This window comes from Podarcis vaucheri (genome assembly GCF_965113315.1).
Source record: "Podarcis vaucheri genome assembly, chromosome: 14".
NCBI lineage: Eukaryota > Metazoa > Chordata > Lepidosauria > Squamata > Lacertidae > Podarcis > Podarcis vaucheri.
The window spans coordinates 43105313-43123234 of NC_138752.1; the positions used below are offsets into that span (position 1 = coordinate 43105313).

The 17922-nt window shown below is 45.5% G+C and overlaps 1 protein-coding gene across 2 annotated transcripts in view; it reads right to left on the bottom strand.

Moving 5' to 3' along the window:
* Positions 1 to 2796: 2796 nt before the first annotated feature.
* FAM20C (FAM20C golgi associated secretory pathway kinase) overlaps positions 2797 to 17922 on the bottom strand; it is a 101015-nt gene continuing 85889 nt past the window's right edge. The window contains exons 6-11 of one of the 2 annotated variants that reach the window (XM_082199749.1): positions 13302 to 13482; positions 11112 to 11221; positions 10381 to 10462; positions 9354 to 9413; positions 4156 to 5811; positions 2797 to 4051 (exon numbers count right to left, since the gene is read on the bottom strand). In XM_082199749.1, the coding sequence (XP_082055875.1) occupies positions 5559 to 5811; positions 9354 to 9413; positions 10381 to 10462; positions 11112 to 11221; positions 13302 to 13482 (686 nt within the window). In that variant the 3' untranslated portion in view covers positions 2797 to 4051; positions 4156 to 5558. Of the gene's footprint in view, positions 4052 to 4155; positions 5812 to 9353; positions 9414 to 10380; positions 10463 to 11111; positions 11222 to 13301; positions 13483 to 17922 lie in introns of those variants that run through there. The other variant, XM_082199750.1, reaches the window with a different exon arrangement.

The window sequence follows — 17922 nt, forward strand, 5'->3', positions numbered from 1 at the left end:
TGTAAATGATTTTCCGATTTGATATTGGGACAGCAGGCATGCAATGCTCTTTAGCCTTTAATCCAGACATGCAATGGCAGCAGCCTGGCAGTATTTGACTTGATGGCATTGCAATGATATTTAGCACTGGAGACAGTATTTCTTAGCTGACGTACAATGGATCTTAGTATCTGACAGCATCTGAAGGTCGGTGTGCAATAGTGTTTAATATTCAAATGTTATTTGACAGCTCTGTGAAATATTTAATAACTGACAGTGTTGGACAGCTTATGGAGGTTTCATATTTGATGTCTGCCAAAACACAAAGCCATAAAGCCAAAACCACTCTGGGAAAGGGCCACTGCTTAATGTCAGAGCATCTACTTTGCACGTAGAAAGGCCCAGGATCAACCCCTCACATTTCTAGATACAGTATTTTTTGCTCTATAAGACTCACTTTTCCCCTCCTAAAAAGTAAAGGGAGATGTATGTGCGTCTTATGGAGTGAATGCAGTCTGTGCAGCTATCCCAGAAGCCAGAACAGCAAGAGGGATTGCTGCTTTTGCTGCGCAGCGATCCCTCTTGCTGTTCTGGCTTCTGAGATTCAGAATATTTTTTTCCTTGTTTTCCTCCTCCAAAAACTAGGTGCGTCTTGTGGTCTGGTGCATCTTATAGAGCGAAAAATACGGTAGGTCTGGAAAAAGACTCAATTTTTTGAGACCCTGCAAAACCACTGCATGTCAGGGTACACAATACTGAGTTAGGAAAAAAGGTTTTGAGTCGGAATATGGGCCGAGACATCTTTTTTTTTTATTGTGCGTTCATGATTATTTGTGTTCATGATGGTATTGGGGCAGTTATACTCAATCCCACTTTCCACTGTTTTGCCTGCAAATGTTTCAGGGCACACATACCACTTCTCTTCCATTCAGTGCAAATCTCGCAGCTGCCTGCTGAAATTCTGTAGAATTGTTTGCACTGCAAAACCTTCCATCGCAGAACAACTAACAAAGCCTCAATGGCATGTTGCCGACATTTCACATTTGAAGTGTAAATTCAGATTTTGAATCTGAAGCAGCACATCTGAAACTCAAGCAGCGATACCAGAACATTTGCCGAATTTGAAAGAACTGCGAATCCCAACTTTCGCTTTATTATGTGCTGGGTATGTGGAGGAAATTTTTCACCTAATAATAATAATAATAATAATTTATTATTTATACCCCAACCATCTGGCTGAGCTTCCCCAACCACTCTGGGAGGCTCCCAATCAAGTGTTAAAAACAGTACAGCATTAAATATTAAAAACTTCCCTAAACAGGGCTGCCTTCAGATGTCTTTTAAAGATAGGATAGCTGCTTATTTCCTTCACATCTGAAGGGTGTTCCACAGGGTGGGCGCCACCACTGAGAAGGCCCTCTGCCTGGTTCCCTGTAACCTCACTTCTTGCAATGAGGGAACCGCCAGAAGGCCCTCGGCGCTGGATCTCAGTGTCCGGGCTGAATGATGGGGGTGGAGATGCTCCTTCAGGTATACTGGACCGAGGCCGTTTAGGGCTTTAAAGGTCAGCACCAACACTTTGAATTGTGCTCGGAAACGTACTGGGAGCCAATGCAGATCTCTCAGGACCGGTGTTATGTGGTTCTTGATCTGAACAACTAACAAGCAACTGAACTCCGTTTTGTGATAGCACACCTTATTGAGAACCAGTGTGGTGTAGTGGAGTAGGACCTGGGTTCGAATCCTCCCACTCGGTCATGAAGCTCTCTGGGTGACCTTGCAACAGTCACAGTCTCTCAGCATTAATCTACCTCACAGGGATTTTGTGAGGATAAAACAGAGAGGGGGGGATGCATGCCCCCTGGAGCAAAGGTGGGGTGTAATTAGAAATAACCAGTTGTGTTTTTCTAGAAAAAGAGCTGCCAAAATTCACCATGAATGCCTTCCTCGTTCTCTTAGAATGGCAATGGCACCACCTGAAAGTTCCAGTCAGTTCTGGCTGGAAAAACGCCCTGTAAATAACAATAACCCTTGAAGCCCTGCAACTTTTCTTATTCCTATGGAAATTTCCTCCCCCTGATTTAAGGTGCACTCAAGCAACCGCCCCCCTCCTTTGGAAGGATGTGTGCTGAGCTTCCAAGAGGACATTGCGCTTCGTCATGTTAATTCCCCTGAGCTCTCGGATTCCTGATCTAATAAACAGTGACACCCTTTCAGAGCCGCTGAATCTTCTTCTGCTAATCTGCTTGTCACACAAGCAGAAAAAGGTGTTTCAACCTCCCAGCCATGCACGCACGCATGCAATGCCCTCAGCATGAAGTGCCGCTGCCAGAGAACACTTAAGGTGAAATTCAACCCTGAATGCAGTCCCGGGACTTTGCACCTGTGACTGAGGGCTCCGTTTGCACCCAAGCTGTCAGGGCTGAGCTGTAGGTAGCTGTCGGAGGAGAGACGATAAGTAGGAACCCAGAGAGGAGCCAAGAAGTCGCAGCCAAGAGAGGCAGAGAATGCAGCAGAGCCAAGAAGAGAATCTCATTGCTGGGACAAGTTCCTAGTCCAACAGGAAGCCCTTCCTGTCCAATGGGGACACTGGCTGGGCAGGGCCAGCTCAGAGCCTGTTTCCATAGGGATATCTCTCTGATTATACAGCAGGGTGGAGACCCTGAAGCTCTCCAGATGTTGTTGGCTGGGGTGATGTGAGCTGTGGTCTAGCCACATCTTTAGGGGGGAAGCCCTACTACACAGTGAGTTCCTTCTCCCGAGTTTTCGTTCTCCCTTATTTCGTTCTGCTGAAATGGACAAAATAAGCATCGCATAGACTTTCTGGCTACACATTTGCCATATCTTTATTGCACTGGGACCACATTGCAAACAAATCCACCAAAAAAAAAAAAAAATGCTGCAAAAGTAAGTCTATCACTGCCAAAAGCAGCCTCTTTTTTTTGTCTGTTTTTTAAATCTTCAGGTTGTTTTTTTTAAACTCGTATATGTATATATTTACACAAAAACTATCAAAAGCAAAGTCTGGAAAGCAGCTGCTCTGCTATGACAGTCTAGAAAGATAAGAGCCGCTACTTTTCCTTATGGATAAATAGTACAATTTGTCATATATCTTTTTTTACATCACTTTGTAAAACCACATTCAAGTATTCCTGTCAATGCACAAATTATCAAAATCCGCTTCTTGACTACGTCGCTGTAGCTTTGACTATGTCTAGGCGGGTTGCCGTTTATCGAGTGGGGCTTTCTGCCTTTGAAAACAGTTTCTGAGATGTCTCCATCCTTGACGCGCTGAGCAGACATGGGTAGGGTTGGGGCGGAAGCAATTTAAATAAAGTAAAGGAAACAACCCGAACACAAGAATCTTAATGGCACATGGAGAAATAAACGCAGAAGGCATAGCTAGGGATGGGCGGATCTCTCAATTTCGGTTTCTCCTCGTTTCTCATTTCTGCCAGTGCTGAGTTCATTTCTTCACATTTCCACACCAGTTTGCAATTTTTAAAAAATAAGTCCTCATGAAAATCCACCAGCATCTTAGTGCAAAATTCTTCCTAGTATACACATTCTGGTTTGCAATTTTACTTAATGCACATGTTTTTCCAAGCGAATTGGACCAATAAAATGATAGACTAATATGTGCATTCTGACCCAAGTTTTATGGGAGCATACATACTTTTTTTGTACATTTTGCACTAGCTTAGAGAACTGCCCTGCAAAATGCAGAATTTCGATGGATGGCTGCATTTTGGTTCATGTACCATTGTGGTAAGTAGGTTCACCTTCAAATATCAGCTGAACCAAATTTCTTCCCCATCAGGAGAAGTAAGTAATAGTACCATTCTAGTCTGTCTTGGTCAGACCACACCCAGAGTACTGTGTGAGGTTCTGGGCGCCACAATTTAAAAAGCTGGAACATGTGCAAAGGGGGATGGCCAAGATGAACAAGGGTCTGGAAACCAAGCCTTATGAGGAATGGTTGAGGCAACTGGGTATGTTTAGCCTGGTCAAGAGCAGACTGAGAGGAGATATTATAGCCATCTTCATCTTCCATATAAAGATGCTATAATATCTCCTCTCAGTCTGCTCTTGACCAGGCTAAACATACCCAGTTGCCTCAACCATTCCTCATAAGGCTTGGTTTCCAGACCAAGCTTGCTTTCTCCTGCTCCAGACGGTAGGACCCAAACTAACGGATTCAAGTCACAAGGAGATTCCGACGAAACATCAGGAATAGCTATCTGACAGTAAGAGCTGTTTGACCATGGAACGTACTGCTTCAGAAAGTGGTGGACTCTCCTTCAATGGAGGTTTTTAAGCAGAGGTTGGATGGCCACCTGTCATGGATGCTTTAGTTGAAATTCATTGCAAGGGGTTGGATTAGATGATCCACAGGGTCCCTTCCAACTCTGCAATTCTCTGATTCTTTGATTCCTAAGCATGTTCTTCTATAAGACTGTACCATTTAAATACGTCTCTGTGGGTGTGGAGGGGGAGGAGAAAGCTTCTTCCATGTCGCCAGTTGTTCTGCACTTTGAAAGCTAGCATGCCAGGAACAATATTTATAGGCCAAACCTTCCCCTTGACATGTTACATTTCCTATGCGCATGCAGTTTTGAACTTGGGGAGCACATAATGGTTCGATTCTCTCCCTGCTTGGGATTCCTAAGTGGAAAAGAGTCCCAGGATAGTTGCAAACAGCGTTGAATTATTTCTGTATGGCCCTTCTTTGACAGTAAATCGTGAGCTGTGAACATGAGGCGGTTGCTTTCTCCTTCCCTCCCTCAGGCTTGCATTTTTTTAAAAAAAACAAAACGAAACAAAAAGGACAACTTTTTCCATATATAAATACAAAATATTAAATAAAGATCTGCTTTCTGTACAAAAAAAATTAGCTCAAAAGGAAAGGAAAGAAGTGCATTTTGCCACCAGGCAATTCATGTTCTCAAAATATTTTTCCAAATCACGTTTTGGGGATCGGCTCTTTTTAAAAGTGTGGCAATGAGTGCATTTCTTTTTCTAATCACTTGATCCGGAGATAGACAACCATTCCTTTACCCACCTCAAAATTTCCTGCAAGCCCTTCCCCACATTGCTGGTATGCTTCGCCCATGTGCCCCGCATGCCTGTATGTCTTGTGTCTGCGCATAGGTTGGAGAGGGCTTGGCCACAACCACATTGCAGGATCTACAGCAATACCACACAAGGCGGGGCTTGCCAGAAGCTCCGCCCACAAAGTGTAACCCTTGTGCCGCCATGGGCAACGGGAAGAAATAATTTAGGGCTGAAGGGAAGAAGGACTGCATGGAGGCCGTGGCAACTGGGAGGCCGCTTCTGCCAAAAACTTGTAGATTCCCCAAGGGGCATCCAAACTGGTCCATCTGGTTGCGCCCGAGCCCCAGGGCTAAATCCTCTCCAGAGTCAACGCCTTAGCTACTTTGAGAATGGTATTATCACAATTTCTGAATTCACTGAATTCACACAGCGGCATACACAGTCCCTCGCAAGACTGTTCCTCCCTCCCCGGCTCCGGTTCTTTCTTTCACGGAACCAATAAAAACGTGGTCCTGCGATCTCCACTACCTCTTGGTAGCCATCGTGTTCACGTCGGAAACAAAGTCATTTTCGACGACGTTGCTGTAGCCATCTTTCTCTATACAGTCACTGACGGCCTTGAGGACTATCCGGAGCCTTCTGTCCATTGCTTCCAGGTGCAGCTTGTACAAGATGGGCGCGATCTTGTCCATCAGCAAGGATTCTTCCATCAGGTGGCTGAGCTTGTATTCCTCCTTGGCTAGCAGCTGCAACCGCAGGTAGGTGGACTTCCGTATTCTAAGGAAAGGAAGAGGCAAGGTGAGGGAAAAGGACCGCATTTAAGGTTTGCCGTGGCGAGTGGTACATGGAGTTCTGCCAGCGCTGCTGGCTCTGGCGGTAGCAGGGGAAGAGAGGCATTGCGGTGGAGTGGTTAGAGCAGCAGTTCCCAAAGTTTTTCAAGCCACCTCCCCATGAGTTCCATAAACTCATCCCCAGGCCACCCTACCTGATAAAAACATTACAGTGGTGCCTTGGTTCTCAAATGCATTGGTTCCCAAATGGTGAAAACCCAGAAGTAAGTGTTCTGGTTTTTGAACGTTTCTCAGAAGCCGAATGTCTCTTGGCTGCTGCTTCTGGGGCACCTGCACTAATCAGAAGCTGCACCTTGGTTTTCAAACATTTCAGAGCCAAACAGACTTCCGGAACGTATTAAGTTTGGCGCTTTTGTTTTTGCTATTTATTTGCGTTTTTGTTTGCGAGGCTTTTTCGGTTAGTTTCTTTTTGTGACTGTGTGGAACCCAGTTCAGCTACTGATAGATGGTGTGACTGCGGAAATGGATAACAATGACTATCATCAGTGCAGTTAACGAAATAATTAATTTGAATTTTTTATCATCTGCAATACTGTCTTATTTATTTTATAGTACAGTACATTGACAATTGCTTTAATTTAATGGATCAATGGTCTTGTTAGATAGTAAAATTCATGTTAAATTGCTGTTTTAGGGTTTTTTAAAATCTGGAACGGATTAATATTTGCTTTGCATTACTTTCTATGGGAAAGCGCGCCTTGGTTTTGGAACGCTTTGGTTTTGGAACGGACTTCCGGAACGGGTTAAGTTTGAGAACCAAGGTACCACTGTATTCAGAACAGGGGTCTGTTTGACTCACTAAGGACGATCACAACACAATAAAATGCAAGTTTTGTTGGCATCTGTCTGTCTCGAAGGACAATGGAGTGCACCTCCAGGGGTGAAGTCATATGGCTGGAGAATCACAGCGCCTGCTGTGGCTGCAGAGACCGGTAGCTTGTAACTGCTGTACATTCATTTGAAATTCAATTAACACTGTTTAGTTTAATTAATTCAACAAAATGAATACAGGCTTGAGGCTGAAAAAGCTTCCCCATTCTGATCTGAACCCAGAAAGCAGCAGAAGCCTTGAAATGGCAGCTGGAGGCAGTTGTGGTCTCTGGAGAGCAACCAAGCCATCAGCGTAGTCTGGGATCCAGAGCTTCTGTGTCAACGGCACCCAAACATTTTTGAGAACTGCTGATAGCCTTAATGATTTTTCTGCCTGTGTCAGATGCCGCACGATTTTTAATTGCATTTTTATGGTTTCTCTTATTTCTTATGCTGTGTTGCAATTTGCACGCGGGAGAACTGCAACGCTGTGAGATGCAATAGAAGAAACGGAAGAAGCAATAAAAATGCAATTTCAAAAAAATTCGGGTGTTTACTGTGAACATGCCACAGACCACCGGAGTGAAGCTTGCAGATGACTGGTGGTCCATTTTGGAAGCCCCTGCTCTGTGCTGTATGTCACTGAATACTAAACAGCTTAGGAGCAACAGCAGGAAAGAGCTGTTTGTGTTCCAGCCTCCGCTTGTGGCTCTCCTGAAAGCCTCTGGTTAACCACTGTGGGAACAAAATGCTGGACCTTTGGTTTCATCCAACAGGGTTTTTCTTACATTCTTCATTTACGGCCCTCTTTCTCCCTCACCCTTGTGCTCTGTTCTGTAAAAGCCAGATTTAATTAAATGTCAAGTACTAGTCATCTAATTCCGGGGACTGGAATGCACTGAATCCAAGGTACATTTTGTGCCCTCGGAAAGAATCAAGTAACCTGAGATCTCAAAGGGCTGTTTCATTTCTCAGTAGGCATCACCTTGGTTTTCTAACGGCTGGTCCAGGAAGGACAACACAATGGAAATTGGGGGACGCTGCAAGGGGAAGGAGGGAGGGAGGGAGGGTAAACTAGGCATGGAGCTGGAACAGTTCCAAAATACCAAATGGATATGAGTTTCTACAGGGCAGAGAAAGAGGGGCTTTCACAAATGTGCTTCTCTTCCTCCCCACCCCCATAGATGCTCTGGGCCACGAGTCTCTGACAAAGTTTAGATTGCCATGGTGGGTGAAAACTCCTCCTCCATCCCTGGGTACATGCCAAGTTTGCTGCTTTGATGGAAGATGTACAAAGGCCCTATTTTGCAATTTTTCTCTGGTCAGTGTAACTCTAGGTTGAGAACCTATGGCCCCTCCAGATGTTCCTGGATGACACAGATTATTTGCCATGCTATCTGAGGCAACATCTCTATTCCAGCTGAAGGGCATTTTAGTATCCCTGTAGGATAGGCTTGTATCTTAGAAGGGGGCCAAATATGAGAGAACGGCCTACCCAGTGACTTGACGCCTGAGCAGATATTTCTAGGGGTGACTTGAAACATAGAAACAACGGCTTGCATCTGATGTGGTGCTAAGTAACCATGCTGCACTGACAGGATGGTTATGTAAGTGTTTTCCTCCCTCTATTATGTATTTTGTGTTTCTTTAATCTTGTCTTTTTATGTTATGACCCGACCTGAGATCTGCGGAGAATCAGAAGTTTATTTTATTTATTCCATCTTTTATCTTTTACTTTCTTCTTTTACTTTTCTTCTTTTCTTTTTCTGTAAAGTATGTGTATGTAGTTTGTATATATTGTACTATTGTGTATTGCTGTGTAAGTTAATGTTGAATGTTGAATATTATTATTATTATTATTTTAAAAAAAGAGAGATCTGTGGATAAAGGGCAGTACAGTGGTACCTCGGGTTACAGACGCTTCAGGTTACAGATTCTGCTAACCCAGAAATAGTACCTTGGGTTGAGAACTTTACCTCAGGATGAGAACAGAAATCGCACGGCAGTGGGAGGCCCCATTAGCTAAAGTGGTACCTCAAGTTAAGAACAGTTTCAGGTTAAGAATGGACCTCCAGAATGAATTACGTTCTTGACCCGAGGTACCACTGTACATAAATTTAATAAATAACAACAACTACAGTGGTGCCTCGCAAGACGAGGAGAATCCGTTCTGTGATTCTCTTCGTCTAGCGGTTTTTTCGTCTTGCGAAGCAAGCCCATTGACGGATTAGCGGATTAGCGCTATTAGCGGCTTATCTGCTGATCGGATCAGCTGATAAGCGGCTTAGCGGCTTAGAAAAAGGGGGGGAAGGAAAAAAACCAGCAGGAACTCGCAAGACATTGTCGTCTTGCGAAGCAAGCCCATATGAAATTTGTTTTCCGAAGCACCTCCAAAACGGAAAACTCTTTCATCTAGCGAGTTTTCCGTCTTGCGAGGCATTCGTCTTGCAGGGCACCACTGTACTTCCCCCTGGTGAAATTAAAATGGCTTTTGGGCATGTGGTTCACTCCCAGCTATTCGGGGAGGTCCATTAGAGAACTGCCACCACTACAGACCAATCCTCAAAACACTTAGTGTTTCTCGAGACATCGCCCACCCCCGTAAATCATCCCCCATGAGGCTGCCACTGGGCTCATGACTGACAAGGGAAGGCATACCTGCAGCACTGATTTAAAGGCACCAAGATGGATAGCTCGTCGTGGGAATATTTTCCAAACCTATCACAGAGACAGAAACAAGAGAAGAGAGTGTCAGGAGGGCATCTTGAGGCATCAGTTTTGCAATGGAGTTTGTTTAACCAGGATAAACGTAGGCGTGCAGTGCTGGGTCTGGAAAACTGCAGCTCTTTCCAATGATGCCCCCTGATGGTGGGTGGCTGGAATAAGCTACCACTTCTGTGGGCACAAAGCCTGTGAGGAAGAAGAGTTGGGCACCTTCTGAGGGAATCAAACAGTCCTTCCCCTCAGAAAGTTCTTCCCGATGTTTAGTTGGAATCTGCTTTCTTGTCAGGTGAATTCACTGGTTCGAGTCCTGCCTGCTGGAGCAACAGAAAACAAGCTTGCTCCATCTTCTGTGTGAAAGCCCTTCAGATATTTGAAGGCAGCTATCTATCCCATGCGCTCTAAGTCTTCTCTTCTCCAGGTTAAACATGTCCGACACCCCCAAGCATTCCTTGTAAGTCTTGGTTTCCAGATCCTTTATCATCTTGGTTGCCCTCTTCTGCAAATGAGTCCTTCTCAGCACTCATTGGAGATGCTCTGAATACAAAGTATATGCCCTACCACTGAGCTATGGCCTTTTGCCAGCGCAAAAATCTAAGAAGGCCCTGTAGCTTTAAGAGCAGCTTTTGCTGTGGGACATCTGCAGTAAGCAGAGTTTCCCCTTCTGTGCAATTCTTAAAGTGACAAGAACTTTCTCAAGATCTACGGCATGGCCAGTTTATATGCTGGTCTGCAGGAATGATAAGGTGACTGGTTGTGGACTTATTTATTTATTGTGACTCCTTACGCCTCAGCTTTTAAGGAAAATGTGGCAAATAAGTAACTTAATATTAATAATCATCATCAGAACCCTTCCCAGGGGGCAGGTGGTGTCAGATGGTTCTGTGAGGGGAGGTGGGTAAAAATGTTGGGGGAAATTAAACAAATATATTGGTTAAAAAGGGAAAGAAACACCAGCAATTACCCTCTTCCGTTGTCTAAGTGGATAATAAATGTCTCATTTCCAAACTTCTCAAAGGTTTCGTAATGATGGCGATCCATATTGCCTATAAAGGGGGGGAAAGGCAGGAGGGATAAACACAAATGCACACCAAATACTTATTAAATGGCTCGGAGCCTGGAAAAGCAACACTGCACATATTTCCATCAAACTTTGGTTGCGTTCACACATGACAGTAAACCATGGATAGGTAATGGATCCCTAACTCTGCTGCCCCCCACAGGAACACCCACCTGTCAATCACAAGACGCCATAATGACATCAGGTTGAGAGGGGGTTGTGTGCAAACACCAGTCTGGTGGGCTCCCTTCCAAGTCCATAATTCTATTCTACGATTTATGGAAGATCTTTGCAGAGGGGGAAAGGCTCCTTCTGGAGTCGAAAAGGAACATTTCCCCCTCTGCTGAGAAAGCACTTTGCATTGAGCCGCTTCCTCCAAATGGAGCACGATTCCCTCCACAGCAAGCCTGTCACCTTGCCCCACGATTGAGGGGGCCATGCATCAGAAGAATAATTACATGCCAATCTATGTATCAGTGCAGGATGTGTGTGTGTGTGTGTGTGTGTGTGTGTGTGTGTGTGTTTGCTTAAAAATGAAATGAATTTTTCCTCCATCCCAAAGGCCTGCTAACATGTGCAGGATTGAGTTGGGATTCACACGGTGCCATTTTTATTTCGAGATCTAGGAAACCTACCCATGAGAAAGTCAAAAATGGTCATGTCCATTATATCCAGCACTCTGGTCCCCCTGTCATAGGGCGGTGTTTGCTTGACCTCTTCGCAATAGTCCGGGTCAACTTCCCACCTGGGAAAAGCAACAGTGTTAGGAGAATTCAGATGGAAAAACACACAGCTCTTATCTTTTCAATATTAAAGTCAGCAGGAGCTTTCTCCTTGAGTTCAAAATAAACAGGAGAAAATCTTCAGGGCTTTCTGGCATGCGTCCCAATTTTATTTCTCTCTCTCTTTGTGTGTGTATTACAGTCACCCTTACAAGAAGCTGACAGCCAGTGTGGTGTAGGGAACAGTTTTAGACTTATTTATTTAGCAAGATCTGAAGGAGAAGGAACTGATTAGTCATCTTTTCACAGTGAGAGCGACAATAGCTAAATACTGAGGCAGGAGAATTAAGTTCAAGAATCTACAGTATTGGTACTTTAGAGTTTGGCAAATAGTTATATTGGAAAGATCATGTCACAGACTTCAAGTAATGAAAGGTCAAAGGAAGACGGACGTACTTTTGACAGGGTGGCATTTGCCTATTTATTCTATAAATAGCCAGGAATCTAAAAGATCACTTCCAATTACATATAAGATGGTTCGGGTGAATCAGCTCCCTGGGTGGGGCAGAGTTACTATACTGGGTTCCCAGCAGGCAGAAGGCTGTTGCTTTCTGAGAGACAGAGGAGGTGATGAGGAGGTCAGCATAGTGCAAACACAACAGAGGGAGGATCCAATCCAGCACTCCTGCTCCTGCTTTTCCACCACACTGACCTCCCTGCTCACTTCTTGCTCCAGGTAAGCAAACGACCCACCTGCTGGTAAGGTAGCGTAGGAGAATGTCCCCATTTTATTTCATCTCCAAATTCATTTTGTGCATTCAGAACTTTGCAGTCTGAAATCTGTGCATGAGCTTTACTAACAAACAGGCTGCTTTTAAGGAGACGCACGGACAAGCTGTGGTTCTTTTATAGTTCCTACCCCAACTGGAAGGGATAGAATACGATCTGGAAAGATGTGACACGAAGAACTAAACGCTAGGAGGTTGGCTGAGCAAAGTAAATACACTAAATCCTAGGTCAAGAAGAGACCCCAAATGTCAACATAGATAACTGACAACAGACATTGGCTGACAGATAATACACAGAGCTATTAGAGGACAACAAAGAAAGATGCTGAAAGATGGTTATGTGTATTCACATATTAAAAAGAGAATGTTGGGGTAGTCAGAAGGGTCAAAGGATCTCTGAGTGGTTTAAGAATGACAACTGTGTTGTAACTGTTTAACTGTGATGAACACAACTGCTGTGATAACTGTCTGATTGTTTAAGTGGTAAACACTTGTGTAGCTGTGGTAAACACAAAATTGTTTAAGTGGTAAACACTTGTGCATCTCATTAGAGCTGCATCTGGTCAACTCCTTCTGCACCACAATGCAGGTGTACAGAGATGCGAATGGGGGGCACAGGGAGAAATCTGGGAGGAAGAAACAGAATACCTAGAAAAGGCAGTGCGGGACAGAGACACGCAGATTTCTCCCTTTCACATCTCTGCTTTGGTACAGATGCGTGTTGGTGTAGAAGGGGGCAGATTCTTTATCAGTTCTAGAGAATGCAAGGGGAAAGGCTGCAGCTCAGTGGTAGAACATGTGCTTTGCATGCAGAAGGTCCCGGGTTCAATCCCTGGCACCTCCAGGTAAAGCTGGGAAATATCCCTGCCTGAAACCCTGGAGAGTTGCTGGCAGTCAGTGCAGACAATACAGAGGTAGGTGGATCAATGATCTGAATCAGTATAAGGTATCTTCCTAAGTATGTGATTCAGCACAGCTGCAATGGAGTCCAGAAGCTTTGATTTTGAAGCATTTCAAGCGGACTCTCCTATGGAGACTATGACATCGGCAGGGGGGAAAAGAAGATCACTTAATTGAATTAAATAAAAGTGGTGTCCAGATGGGGGAACATGGGTTGGAACGGTTTATGGTTTTGCTCTCCTCAAGAGAGCCAACTGAAGCCGATGGAAACGTGCCCATCATTCTCAGCAGGTTTTGAATCAAAGTCTGGCTACAAAACCTCGGAAAACTAATTGCCTGCTGCTCATAAGCGGCCCAGCAAAAATAGCCGCTGGGGTGCCGGGAAGCCTTTTGCCTAAATGGGAGGAGGACTCACTCAGCTTTCTTGCGCTTGTGATAGGAACGTCTCCACGGATTCCTCCAAGTTTTCCTTTTGGCCAAAGACAGGTCTGGCAGAAAGGCAGCGAGGGAGCCTTCGATCTGATCTGGTTTCCCACAAAGAGCATGCTCCGTGGAGCAGTAGTAAGAGCACTCGCCGTAGAAACAGATGTTGTTGGCTGAGGAGAGAGAGAAAGAGAGAGGTGGTGAGGGAGCATCTTCCATGTCTTTGATGTTAAAAGAGAGCAACAGAATGACTAGCTGATACAAACGGGACCTGCTACAAAATGCTGCTGTGTATCCTCAGCTCCTAGCCAGGCAGACGTGCCCTTTTCCAGAATACTCCATTTTGTTCACCACCTGCTTTCCTGTTTTTATGGCTACTGAGCAGATATCTTCAGCTCCTAGGAGGAACGTTCAGCTTCAGGGTTCCTGCAAGTTGGCCAGCCAAGCCCCTTTTCCAGGCTATGCCATTCCAACCACCTCCCATTTCCTTGTTTTTATTTTCCAAACTGACTATCAACACCCCAGTACTCATGTTCGGCTTGCTCAGTTCTCAGTGAGCTAGGTTTTTCCTTTGTTTCTCTCTCTATATATTCTTTTCTTTTTTTATAAAAAAAATATACTTCTACTAGCCTCAACATCTCCCTGAGCATGCCAATAACTTTGTCGTGTTTTTCAGTGGCCCCATTTTGGCTACAAATCCTAATCAGCACTCACCGACTGAGTTTGCCATTAGAGGGAATTATATATATTTATTTATTTTGCTACATTTACGCATTGCCTTTTTTGCCAAAGCATTTCAGCAGTTTCCTGTTTATCATAATGGCTTTGAGACAGATACAAAAGAGGGGTGAGGTGGGGAACCAAAGGAGAACATAAGCAAATTCTCATACTGACTTTTTCAAACATCTACATAATGAAGCTACATAATGCCCAGGTGGAATGCTCACTGCAGGAAGCAATTCTGGGAGGTTAAAAGCCAAAAATCAGTTGGTCCCCCCCAAAAAAAGTAGGGGTGTTCTTCAACCTTTTGGCCTTTTGGACTAAAACTCCCATCATCCTCAGCCAGCTTAGCCAAAGGTCTGGGATAAGTGGAGTTTGGTCTTGCAACGTCTGGAGAACAAAGGCTGAAGAATACTGTCCTAATGTAACCAGGAGGAAGGGTTGCTGATGGCGGAAGTTTCAAGATGACAGGAGCCTTCAGGAGATGGGAGTCAGGTCTAGGTCAGCGATAAAAAACACAATGTCTGTGAATTTAACTCTTTATTCAAAGAAACCCAAACAGCGCAGGCCTAGTGATCCCAGCAACTCTTTCCAGTAGGTCTTCCACAATGCAGCAGTTGTGAGGACAGAAGGTCCCTGCTTTCCTGCAATTGCCTAAGTCTCCTCTTCTGCAGGGTTTTTTGAGAGACTGCATCTGCACAGAAGCATTTTCTGCTCTGCTCTCTTCATTTCTCTGTGGGTTCTGGGAGACTGGATGAGCTGGCTGCAGCAGGAGGGGGAGACTCCCTGGCTTCTTCAGCAGCCTGCCTCATCTCTGTGTCTCCCACCCCCTCTCCTGCCTCTGAGTCTGGACTGCTCTCTGCCACAGCCTCTCCCTGCTCACTAAACCCCGTTGCCTCTTCAGATTCCAACACCTCCTCTTCCTAGTCTGCTCCCTCTTCTCCGTCTGACCACTCATTGTCATCCCACCACCAATCCCCAGACTCTGAGCCTTCTTCCCCTGGGGGTTCCCCAACTGTAGCCTCCCACCAGTCCTCTGCATCTAGCCAGTCCATGACAGTAGCCATCAATAGCCCTCTCCTCCTGGAATTTGTCTCCTCCTCTTTTAAAGCCATCCAAGTTGGTGACCATCATTGCCTCCAGTGGCAGGGAGTTCCAACTTTCATTTATCTGTCCCGAATCAGCTTCATTGCATGCCCTTGAGTTCTACTGTTAATGGGAGAGGAAGAAAAAAAGCTTTTCTCTATCCACTTTCTCTTGCAGAATGGAGAGGGAGGCGTCATCTTATATTTTGCCTCAGGCAGTCATATTTTAGGCTTGCCACAGGCTGTGGTGCCCCGTTGGGTAGCTGGGAGAAAACCCTGGGCCTCTGGCTGTGTAATCTGTGGAGAGTCCTCTGTGTCTTGGTAGGGTTAGAAATATGGTTTGCACAGTTAGTCATTTATCCTTCTGCACGTTCAAATCCTGGAGAGCGATACTCATCTAACACACATTCAAAGGAAGCACAGAGAGATCTTAATCTCTCTCTCCTGGGTAACAGGAGCAGATATGCTATTGTTTGCTTACTTGGAGGGAGGGGGGATACTGGGGTGGAAATCCATAATCCCCTGTGATTGGTTAACCTGAACAAAAGCCCCAGCACTTACTAACTATGTAACATTGATTTCGGTAAACTACCACCTCAATTACTCTGGAAACTATGGCAGACATTGTTAATATGTCTCTTTTTGCTGCTAAATTACCATTCATTCGTCCAAGGCCTGGAGTTATAGCAGTCGGCCCAACTGCAAAAGGACGTATCAGTGCATTTAAATAATTACTGACCTATTTCCATTCCTCACATTTAGTCTAAAGTGCTCCAGCCCTCTTTTTCTTTCCAAATGTAGCATTGTGTTATCGACTTCCCGCCTTCCCCCTCCCTGCCACTTTCAGGCAGGTTTCTTCGAACAAAAGGCTGGTGCCTTCGATGGAGAGTAATTCTTGAACAAAACTGTGATGGCCATTTTTCAGCCCCAAACACCCTGTAGAAACTCCAAAACAGCTGTGTGTGTGTGTTTGTGTGTGTGTGTGTGTTTAAGAGATGAGGAACCGCTTGCCTGTGGGGCAGCCCCAGACCCATAAAGGAACTTCTAGCTTGTCAGGGGATCCAGTTTGATGCATGAGGTCATCTTCCACAAATGGAGTCCACCTGTCAATCAGCTGGAGGAGGTGGGTTTTCATCCTGCTGGGTGCTCCAGTTCATGCATTGTTTTGGAATTCAATAGGTTTGCCTTTAAATGCAACTCGATCAAATTTCTTCCTCATCCTTACCACCAGGCTTCAGCAAAGGTTGCAAAAGCTCTGTCATTATTATAACAACCCTGGTTATATATTGAAGCCTAAGGAACAACCTGAGTAATTTCCAGAAGTAAAACTGCAGAGGCAACTTGGGAACTTAAAACAACAGAAGCCCAGGAACTCACTGTTCAGGCTGCCAACTAAGATAACCGTCTCCTTACAATCCTTATATAATTTTAGACGTTCATAGAACGGTGCAGCCTCTGTCTATTTTTGTTAGCGAGAGGAGTCCAGTTAAGAATTTTAAATATCTGCAAATCGCTTGAAATATTTACGTGGAGGTGATCTAGCTCCCCCTGCCCATTTCTTTGCCAGTCAGCTGTTATTAACAAAACGTCACCAGGGGTCTTTCTCTACGAATGCTGAAGTTCATTAAGCCTCACCAGTATAAGCAGAGTATGGAAAACTGGCATCAAAAGGCAGCGATTCAGGGAACAGGATGGGCACAAAGGTTTGGACCCTGGAGGAAATGGAGAGCCATAAACTCCATCCTGCATGAAACGTAAGAGGAGTCTGCAGGATCAGGCCAAGGGCCCATGTGCTGGGCCCAGGGGTAATCCGAGTAACACAGTCCAGGTCCGGTCCTGAATCCAAGGGTTCCGCGAGGAGTCAGTCCGACAGGGCCAAGGCAGGACACGAGGCAGGAAACCAGGCAAGGTCAGGCACAGGATCATAGGCAGGTTCTGGCAAACAGCAACGTTGGGGCAGGGTCCAGCAGCCTTTTATCTCTGTTGGGGTAATGGCCGGTCCTGATCCCCAGGTGACTCACCTCCCTGTCTCGTCTGAAGGCAAGCACTCCTCCTGCGAGTACTCAGGTCTCTCCTTCTCTCAGACCCCAGTCTCTGCAGCTCGGGAGATGTCGGTGGGTTACTAGACCCAGAGGCCACCTCAACCTCTCCTGCCCAACTGGTAGTGGAGCAGCTGTAAGTGATGGCCCAGCTGGAGGCAACATGGTAATCCCCGCATCTGGAGCCAGGGCAGGCTCAGGCCCCTGACTCGGCCCAGCTGGAGGTTGTTGCAGGGGAACCTGTGCAGACTGGGGCTCTTCAGAATCAGGCCCCAGACTCGGTTCAGATGCCGCCTGAGGCAAAGAATCTGGTGCAGACCGAGACTCCTCTGGCTCTGAGTCTGAGTCTCAGCCCATCACAGCCCACCTAGTCTAGCCAACCACAGTGGCCAACCAGATGCCCATGGGAAACCAGGGAGCAGAATAGGAACATGAGAGCCCTCTCCCCTCCTGTGGTTTCAGGAACTGGTATTTGGAATCATGGATGCCTCCAACTGTAGAGGCAGATCATAGACATCACAGCCAGTAGCCAGGGATGGTCCCCTCCTCCATGAATTTATCCAATTCTCTTTTAAAGCCATCCGAGTTGGTGGCCATCACTGCTTTCTGGGGGAATGAGCCACCATAGTTTGAATATAACATCCACACCATACATTTACAAATCATGGCTTTCCTGCAAAGAATCTTGGGAACTGTAGCTTACCTCCCGCAAAGCTTGGCACCCTTAACAAATGGTGGTTCCCAGGATTCTTTGGGGTAAGCCATGTGC